This window comes from Gobio gobio (genome assembly GCF_949357685.1).
Source record: "Gobio gobio genome assembly, chromosome: 20".
Lineage (NCBI taxonomy): Eukaryota > Metazoa > Chordata > Actinopteri > Cypriniformes > Gobionidae > Gobio > Gobio gobio.
The window spans coordinates 45,586,067-45,596,845 of NC_137113.1; the positions used below are offsets into that span (position 1 = coordinate 45,586,067).

The 10,779-nt window shown below is 38.8% G+C and overlaps 1 protein-coding gene and 1 long non-coding RNA gene across 2 annotated transcripts in view; both read right to left on the bottom strand.

The window, feature by feature from the left end:
* LOC307117027 overlaps positions 1 to 10,779 on the bottom strand; it is a 527,365-nt gene that overhangs the window by 70,837 nt on the left and 445,749 nt on the right. The gene's annotated exons all lie outside the window — the stretch shown is intronic.
* Positions 3,649 to 5,447, bottom strand: gdf2 (growth differentiation factor 2). Its single transcript, XM_079845930.1, has 2 exons — positions 5,003 to 5,447; positions 3,649 to 4,918 (listed from the first exon to the last, which is right to left on the bottom strand). Exons 1-2 carry the CDS (start codon positions 5,352 to 5,354, stop codon positions 4,071 to 4,073), a joined length of 1,200 nt encoding a protein of 399 aa, XP_079702056.1. The 5' UTR covers positions 5,355 to 5,447; the 3' UTR covers positions 3,649 to 4,070.

Sequence of the window (10,779 nt, forward strand, 5' to 3'; positions counted from 1 at the left end):
GAATAGGTCAATCTTGAAGTGGGACCACAGGGGCATTGGCCCTTGCTAAATTCTCATTATGCCCCATCCATATTTTTTTTTTAAATGCATTACTAAAGAACTAGATATTGGTTTAAAATGCTTTGAAACGTATTGATTTGAAGTGGTGTTTTTTGAGTATGGAATTAAAATGTATTGGTGAATGTTAAATGCTGTAAAGAGATGTTAGTCATGCCAACTGTGAACTAATCAGATGACTTAGGGAATGATATTGCTTTCGCCTGTTGTTGAATTTGTTGTGTTGCTCTTCCTGAGGAAGGCATGGTCCGAAACGTGTTGGAGAGTTTTTTTATTTTTTTGTATGTAGCCATCTGACAATAAAGGCCTTTTAATCTTAAAGAGTGCCTAAACTATTACAAACCCTAGACCATAGAGAACCTTGGAGGTACACTTTTCCCTAAGATGGACTTTTAATGGACTTTGCTTTGAAACTTCATTGTAGATGTAGACCTGAAGCAAGTACATGCAAGTACACGTCACACTGACAGCACTGTCAGCACCTTCTATTACGTCTAGGCAATTTTGGGCAGGTTAGATCATACAAACATGTTTATAGCTTTCTGTCTGAAACAATACCACGTGCTGTTTAAAGAGATAGTTCAACCAAAAATTTATTTTGAAGAATGTCAAGAATAGGCCCCATTATTTCCCCCCATACTATGGAAGTCCATCAACTGTTTGGTTATCCACATTCTTCAAAATATCTTCTTTTATGTTTAGCAGAAGAAAGAAATTCATACAGGCTTGGAACAACTTAAGGGTGAGTAAATTTCATTTTTGGGAGAGCCGTCCCTTTAATGGCAGACATTTGGGGGTGTTACTCTATCGCCCCCTTGAGGTTTCTTACTAGTATGTACAACAGGACGTGTAGTGCACCGGGCAAGCATTGACATCTGTTCTTGCATACTTGTGTAGAGTGTGTTTCTGTATTAAAATGTAAAACAAAAATCTCTAAGGGGGAATATCGCCCCTGATGTTTTGGTCTATGCTGTCAAATCGTAGAAACGCCCCTGGGTATGTTCTCAGCTAGTCGACATAAGTGAAAACAGAATACCATTTTAATCAAGTTTTGGAAGCTGACTTTAACCTCAAAAAGCTCTTTTACATTAAAATAATTTTTAATTTTGCTTTTGATACACTCTTAAAAAAACTTTCTTTATTGGCATTTATGGTTGCTTGATGAACCTTAAAGGGATAGTTCACCCAAAAATTAAAATTCTGTCATTAATTCCTCACCCTCATGTCTTTCCAAACCTGCAAGACCTTCGTTCATCTTCAGAACACAAATGAAGATATTTTTGATGAAATCCGAGAGGTTTCTGAACAAGCCATAGGCAGTAACGCCATTGCAACTTGCAAGGTCCAGAAAGTAAGTAAAGACATGGTTAAAATAGTCCATGTAACTCCAGTGGTTCAACCTTAATGTCATAAAGCGATGAGAATACTTTTTGTGTGCAAAACAAACAAAAATAACGATTTTATTCAACAATCTACGCTGTTGACGTAGTAAACACAGTGCAGCAACTCCAGGTTCTACATCAGAATGCCGGCTCTCTATTGGTCAACGCTGACGCAGGAGCTTGCCAATGGTGAGCCGGTGTTCTGACGTAGAACCTGGAGGTGCTGCACTGTGTTTACTACATCAACAGCGTAGGAGAATTACATTGAAGAGATTGTTGAATAAAGTAATTGTTTTAGCACAAAAAGTATTCTCGTCTCTTGATAACATTAAGGTTGAACAACTGTAGTGACATGGACTATTATAGGGCCCTTTCACAACTACCTTGTGAATACCTAGCATTTTCTGTATGGTTCGGACTTTCATACCATTTACAGGAAGTTCCTGTTTATGTTTAAATATTATAATGTTATTTTTAAATTTCATCTCGGCTATATTGATTATGAAAAGTGATAAAAAAAGTGCGCAATATGTCAGAAGACAGAAGGTCAGAAATGATTTTGACCACTTCATTAAGTTTCGTTTTGTATAAATTGTAAGCGACGAGAATAGTTTTTGTGCGCAAAAAACAACAACTAAATAACGACTTCTATAGTGATGACCGATTTCAAACACGGCATCATGAAGCTTCGAAGCGTTATGAATCAGTGAGTCGATTCAGCGGTTTGGATCGCCAAAGTCACGTGATTTCAGCAGTTTGACACGCGATCCGAATCATGATTCGACTCGCTGATTCATAACGCTTCGAAGCTTCATGATGCTGTGTTTTGAAATCGGTCATCACTATATAAGTCGTTATTTTGTATTTTTTACGCACAAAAACTATTCTCGTCGCTTCATAAAGTTATTTTAGAACCAATGTAGTGGGATGGACTTTGTAACGACGTCTTTAGTACCTTTTAAGGGTCTTGAGAGTGAACTGTGCATTGTGCCAATGGAGGCCTTTCAGAGCCATCAGATTTCAACTAAAATATCTTCATTTGTGTTCTGCAGATGAACGGAGGTCTTACGGGTGTCGAACGACATGAGGGAAAGTAATTAATGACAGAATTTTCATTTTTGGGTGAACTAAAGCTTTAATAAACCCAAACTCAGCAGCTACTGCCTCACAGACATAAGAAATATGTGTAAAGAAAGCTTGAAATGTCTACTTTTAAATGAAACAATTCAAAACGAAATAGTCAAGCAAAGCGCACTGTTCACTAGTGGCAACGATATGCGTCTGTTCTTGTCAAAGACGCTGACGTCAGACACACGTCCGTTTACAAACCAATCAATATCAAGACGCATTTAGTCCGCTCGCATAACTGCAATGTGAAATCAAACCAAAATTAACCAAATGTTTAAAATGTATCAAAACATGAACGTTGGTTCGGCCCTTGGTGCAGACTTTCAGGTATAAAAGGTGTCTTTACTTCCTTTCTGTGGTTCAGAAACCTCTCGGATTTCATCAAAAATATCATCATTTGTGTTCTGAAGATGAACGAAGGTCTTACGGATTTGGAAAGATATGAGGGGGAAGAATTAATGACAGAATTTTAATTTTTAGGTGAACTAACCCTTTAAAGGGATATTTCACCCAAAATTAAATGTTTATGTTTATCTGTTCACCCCCAGGGCATCCAAGATGTAGGTGTCTTTGGTTCTTCAGTAGAACACAAATGAAGATTTTTAACTCAAACCGTTGCAGTGTGATAGTCGTATAACGCATGTCAATGGGGATATTTTAGAGTATGAGAGCAATGAGAGTAAAAACACATAGACATACGAATCATTATTAAACCCTGCGGCTTGTGGCGACACATTGATGTCTTAAATACTGTTGGGTTTCTCGAAGAAACCGATCGTTTCGTGTCTTATGTTATTTTTACCCTCTTATCAGACGAATGTCATCTAGTATTCCCAGCGCCATAACTTCCGGCGAATAAGGTCAAAATACTGCCCCGATCAAAGATATATATATGTAGATGCCTCATTCGACTGATCCGCGCAGGCACTAATGAGGAATCTATATATATATCTATGATCACGCCGGTATTTTGACCTTATTTGCCGGAAGTGATGGCACGGGGACGGCTGATGCAGAGCCATAGAAAAAAATGAAATACATTTTTAAATATGGATATTTTTCTTACACAAACGCATCGGTTCGCTTCAGAAGGCCTTTATTAACACCCCGGAGCTGCGTGGAGCAGTTATTTGACGGACAGATTAAAGAGCAACTATTACTGCCATTATAATGCTTGGATTAGCCAGAACATTTTTAATATAACTCAGATTTTATTCATCTGAAAGAAGAATGTCAAATACACCTCGGATGACTTGAGGGTGAGTAAATCATGGGCTATTTTTCATTTTTGGGTGAACTATCCCTTTAACAGGTTCTTTATAGTGGAAAATTACTAAACTGTTCTTCACTTTAAGGAGAAAAATGGTTCTTTAAAGAACTGTTCACTGCAAGGTTCTTTGGGGAACCCAAAATGGCAGCGCTGTGCAACCCCCCCTTTATTTTCAAGAGTGTAATGATAAAACAAATGCTGATATTTTACACAGATGCATAAGCAGCCAAACACTACCTACATCCACACTTTGCTACTTTCATCTCCTCATAGAGCTGTCTGACCGTGATGACACCCCTTTCTTGGTACATGACGGTGATTGGGTCCAGCTTGGTTGGGACGCAACATGCCTTGCTCGCCTTTTTCGGATTGCTCAGGTTAACCAGAGTTTGGATGATTGCATGTTTGGAGGGGCTTACGTCATCCGTCAGGGGGAAATGGCACACCCCTTTGCACTCATAAGCATCATATTCAGGTGGAGCCACGATCCATTTATGCCATCCGATGTCTTTGAAGTTCACCTTCAGCGACGTTCTCCGACAGTAATTGTTCTCTGCTTTCCTCTTCTTCCTGGGGTGCTTGTCCACAGGAGCATGGTTTTCCAAAAATATCCGCTCCTTCTCATGAAGAAGCATCTCTTTGACCTCGTTCATCGACTCTCCCTTTCTGTTCCCGAGATCATCCGAAAAAACGATCACGACTGCCGAGCTGTTGTCCTCTAAACCCAGGCTCATGTCGAGGGATTCACAGCCTTGTTCGATTTCCACCTGGAGCTCACCCGCCCCGCGTCCAGAATCGTGCCAAATCCTGACAGCGCTGGTCACGTCGAAAGCCTCCCATGTGTTTCTGGCCTCAGTTATGTCTCTCCCATCCAGAAGGTGTAAAATGTTTGTATCCTGCTTGTATTCTACGCCATAGACATGGATGGATGTGAAGAGGTCAGCGCAGGTGGTTTGACTTCTTTCCCAGAGAGTGAACAGCCTTAGCTGGACTGATGTGATCTCTTCATGATTTGGGATGGACACGTTGAATAGGAGCCTGTGTTGTGTTTTGTTGCCGCGTCTGATGGAGTAAATAACATCTGTAAAGAACGTAAAATAGAGATTAATACACCAAGTGAAAAATAATGCCCTGTCATCAGAAATAGCTTTCCTCATGTACTTACCCTGTATGACGAAGCTTCGGATAACATCCGACCGAGGGATGGACGTCTTATCGGATGCGTATTTATTATAGAGTTCGATCATGAACTGAGGAGGTTGAACCTTTCTGTGTTCCTGCGGCACGCCTGATAAATTCAGCTTCCTCAAGAAATCTTCTTTCATGAAACCCAAAAAGCTCTCCAACTTGAAGTTGGAGTTGAAGTCCTCTTCTTCCTCAAGGCTTTGCTCTTCTGCCTGAATGAACATTGCGTCTTCCAAACTGCCCATTTCCCCTAAAGATTTCCCCTCGCAGAGCCCAACTGAAGTAGCAAAATTGATGGACATCAGAAGGAGCAAATATCGTAAACCCTGCATCTTCGTTTGGTTTCCAAAGTGGATAGGTGCCTGTCTGCGGCAAGTTTTACATCTGACTTTCGTTTGTGGACGATCCTTTGAAATCGGGTTCCTCGTGTGAACCTCAGGTTCACTCCCATGTCCCACGCTAAGCAGCAAACTCTCTGGAAACCAAAATAGTAGCATGGCTATTCTTATCTTTGACACCGAAGTCGTGGTTTGAGCTTTGTTATCGTGAGGAAGCTTGTAGTTAATGAGGGTTCTGTAAACACTTCAGGAACAGACTTTGAAAACTAATGAGTGCGATTTTGACAAACCCTTATTTACAGGGTCAGACTTCTGGCTGTTTTTACCAAAGCAACTCCATCACTTTGAATATGTTTGTGTGTGTATGTAAGAAGCTTCAGCTAATCGGCTTCAGCTATGATAAATATTAACATTATAGATTCCAGTGATTCCTTTCATCTTCATTTAGATTCATTTTCATTAAGCTGGAATCTGGCTGTGTAAGAGTTAATGGGTCTGAGTTGACCTTTGCCCTGTTGTTGAAACAACGTTTGTTCCTCATTAGGTCTTTATTCACAAAAAAAAAAAAAAGTACAAAAAACAGACATACCAGTTTATATACCAGAAGAGCATTGAAGTTTAAGAAATGTTTGCATAAAAAGTCAATACAATACAGTTTGGAAAAAAATAAATACTATTAAATACAAAACTCTCCTTAGATAAAGTTTGACAAAACCTCTGAGATGTTATTTATTTTAGTTTAAAATCCATAATCTAGTGACTTTTCAATAGCTATGGCTAATCAATCCATCTGTTCTAAGTAACTTATGGGGTCTGTCCTCATAGGGGGAAAACAATATTATGCCAATTGAGCACTAGATGGCAGCATTATGCTGAATTATGCTGAGTCTCCTCACAAATGACCAAAAATTATCTGCATTTTTCTTTTCAAGCAAGATTCTAGGGCTGAATCTGATATCGTCCTCTAAACCCTCAACCATACGTTAGTCCACTAATACAGTTCACTTGAAGGAGTGAATGAAAACGAGTGAGCGAATTCAGACAGCCGTTGAGTGTACATCAGGGCCGTAACCATATCAAGGGGGTCAAGTCCCCCCCCAATATTTGAGCTTCTTACCCTGCTCTGCTGCACTTCATTACGCAGAACTCAGTATGTTAGGATGACAAAACGTTTTAAAAGTTACATTTGTCGTCTGCTCTGCCTCTGCGGTCTAAAAGCGCACGTCAATGATTGAGATGGCCAATCAGATCAAAGCAGGCAGGGTTTACGTTCTCTTTTGGCTCGTGCACAGTCTTCACACAGAAGAGCACGTCAATCTATCGCTTAATGCTGTTGCGGAGACTCTGTTCTTTCTGGTGAAATCACAAAACAAAGTGCACACAAACGTGTTCCTGCTCTTAATATACAATCATTGACTACGTTTACATGGACAGCAGTAATCTAATTATTGACCTTATTCTGAATAAGACAATATTCTGATTAAGGCGTTTACACGAGTCGCCTTTAGAATATTCGGCTCATGTTCCCGTTTTACATGTTATAGAACAGCTTGATTAACGGTACGTCATTACGTCCCCATGCCACGCTACGCTGTCCGACGTCCAATCATAGCGTGACTTCGTGGGTCTGTTAAAATCAATGGGCTCAGGCAACCTGCTGTAACTTTACCTGCGGGTGTCACTGTTGGACAGTGTTACTTTATAAAAACGAGTGATTTTTATACTTTTTAATGTAATATATATATATTAGGGATGCAACAATTCAGTTAGTCCACGGTTCAATACATACCTCAGTTTTTAACCACGGTTTTCGGTTCGGTTCTGATGGCTTGTCACATAAATGTTTTGTTATTCTATTCTTAGGTGACAGGAACAGCAAGATGTTAAGGAGAAAAAATGCTATTTTTTATTGCAATACTCTTTCTTTATTTTACTTAAAAGAATTGAAAAACCTACCTTAAACTGAAAACGTTACTTAAAAAAAAACCTTGTATTCCTAGTGTATTGTATAATATAAAATAAATATACAAAGACATTACACTGGCAGTTCAGAGCTGTACAGCAGCATTAAAGTATGAAATTGAATGAATGAATGTAAAAATAAAACAATACATAGACTTCACTATAAAATATACATTGATTCTTAGCTACTGTAATAGTTTTTCAGTCAAGAGCAGAGAGTGATTTTCTCTTTGTCTTTCCTTGTTGTATTAACATTAAAGGGATAGTTCATTCAAAAATGAAAATTCTGTCATCGAGAAATGAATACAGGTTTGAAACAATATTAGAGTGAGTAAATAATGACATAATTTTAGACGTGAACTGTCCCTTTAAGGACAGCGTGTTCACTACTGCACTGTCAATTTAAGACCTGCGTGCATCTAATATACAGAAGGACGCCGATTTTACTTTCACTTTAGACATAACCGACGGTGTTTATGTTAACCTTGTGTGTATTTGACAGTATTAGCGCAGTAAGACGACTACTTCAGTATTCAGTAATCACGTGTTTGACAGGCGTTTAGTGCGCGGAAAAGCGCATGTGAAAACTGCGCACGCGAATGAGCCGGCAAGGCTTTAAAATGCATGCAAATAATGAACTTTGGTGATTGTGAATAACTATAGTGTTCCGTGAGTATAACTCCACCACTAACGTGTGATGTGAATGTATGTCACGTTGTTCAGTATTGGGATGGAGGCAAATTATAGAATTTGTAGAAAAATAATTAATTAAATGCAAAACTGAAAAAAACGCAATTCACAAGCGCGTATTGAACCGTGAATGCCGTACCGAACGGTTCAATATTATATTGAGAATTGTGGCATCCCTAATAAATATATATAGAGTTTTATTTTTTGTAATATTATATATTGTCTTTCAGTTTTTTTTTTTGAAGAGACACTGCCCATCTTGCCTCCTTCTTGACAGCCTACATTTCAAATAATAGCTTTGATTAATGATGAAAATTAAGGTTTCAAAATCGTGATTGTTTGGATTGTTTTTTTTCTGCCGTTGAGCCACAGGCGTTCACTGAATGGCCATAGAGGTTCCCGACCGCTGTTGTAAGCAGACAATTATGAATCTGGGATTACAGATATCCATGTCAGAGGCCGTGTCAGAATGAGCAATCAAGCAAGACACGCACCATAGCAACACGTCATAGCAACATTCGATTTTTGTTTAATTCGAGTATGGCTTTAACCGGATTAAGGTAATTAGAAATCGATGTTTACATGGTAATTTCTTAATCAGAGTATGTCTTAATCAGATTAATATCGGAGTATTGTTGTCCATGTAAACGTACTGACTGTTTACAAAAATTCTACCACCAGGCCACTAGGGAATCCAAACAAGAACATCGGATCTATGTATCTAACGTGAAGAATCTCAGGACTAACAATATATTTGACTCAAATTAATGCAAATGTTATTTTGTCCCAAAATGAATATTTCCCAACTAGAATTAGACCTTAGACCTACAATATCATTCACTGTTCTGTTTCTTTATGCTTTATAAAAAATAACAATGTTCAAGACATGGTTACGGCCTTGGTGTACATCAGCTGTACACTCATTATTGCGGTGCATTGTGGGATTGAATGAGTGCACTCGATAACGTTCACTATGGTTTCGGACACCACTATAAATGACTGTCCTCTCAAATAATGAGGGTATAGCGATTAAGCCCAGGTGTAAATCCTGTAGGTTAAACTTTATATAACAGCATACAAATCAAATAAAAGACCCCCTGTTTATTTATGGGTATTATGGTAATACTTTACCATAAGGTTTCATTAGTTAACATTAGGTGCACTATGTAAATTTTTTTCAGTAAAATATCCAAAAAACACTAGGCCAGTGTTATATATTTTGTTCAGTTGAGTACTTACAATATCCCAAATGTTTCCAACTATTTGCAAATCGTGAGAAAATTGCTATTTTAACCGAGGAACCGGGACGTGTGAGGGCGTCATATCTGCGTTACTCTCGGTTTCTGGTTTTATTTTGCAGAAACGCTTTACTCTCACTGCAGTGTGAACAAGTGTCATAGCAGCCGCCGAGAGAACGCACAGAGTAACGTCATAACATAATTTTCAACACACTCAGATGTGTCTAATATGATAAACAGAGCTGCGTTTGGCGCCGGCGACTGTGTCATAATAAAAGTCCCGCTGCTCGCGAGGCGTGTGTTGTGTTCATCCTCAGCTCCACAACACTCAGTCCTGCTCTGCTTCACTACAGTAACGTTAATAATCACATCCATCAACATGAAGTCCTATCCCGACTCTTTCCCACCGGCTGTGAGGTGAAGGCCACATGGACCAAGATTCTGCGCTCAAACATGGCGTCATCAAACTACGCCTTTGTTTTGAATAAGCGACCCCTCGCAGACGGAAAACTTACATAGTGCACCTTTAACTATATTAGTTAACTCGAACTAAACAATACTTCTACAGCATCTCTTAATCAATGGTAATTATTTAATTTATTAATATATTTTAGGTAATGCACTGTGAACTACACGATTAAAGGATTAGTTTCATCAAAAGATGTTCATGTCTTTCCTTCTTCAGTCGAAAAGAAATTAATTATTTTGAAGAAAACGTTTCAGGGTTTTTCATCATATAATGGTTTTCAATTGCAACCAAAATGCTGAAGGTCCAAATCAATGCAGTTTCAAAGCGCTTCGATGGGCTTCAGAGGCTCTGCGTGATCCCAGATGAGGAATAGGGTCTTATCTAGCCCCTCGTGCGAACGGTCATTTTCAAAAAAAAATTAAAATTAATATACTTTTTAACCTAAATTGTTCATCTTGTGCAGCTCTGCGAGATGCTAAGGATGACATAATCACGTCGGAAAGCTCACGCTAGACATAGGCAGAAGTACTGCCCCCGTGTTTACAAAGCGCTCGAGTGACTAATACAAACGCCCTTTACCAAAAACACTCAATTTTCAACTTCAAAATTAGGGATATATCGATATATGCTAAAGGACGTTTGTATTAGTCTTCACACGAGCACTTTGTAAACACTGGGAACCGTTCCGAAGTGATTACGTCATCCTTAGCAACTCGCAGAGCTGCACAAGATGAACAATTTAGGTCAAAAAGTATATTCATTTAAATTTTTTGGGGAAAATGACTGATCATTTGGCTAGATAAGACCCTAATCCTCATCTGGGATCACGCAGAGCCTCTGAAGCCCACCGAAGCACTTTGAAACTGCATTGATTTGGACCTTTATATGATGAAAAACCCTGAAACGTTTTCTTCAAAATACTTAATTTCTTTTCGACTGAAGAAAGAAATACATGAACATCTTGGATGAGATGGGGGTGAGTAAAATATCAGGAAATTTTAATTTTGGGGTGAACAAAGGTTAACAAATGCTGTAGAAATATATCGCTCATGTTAACTAA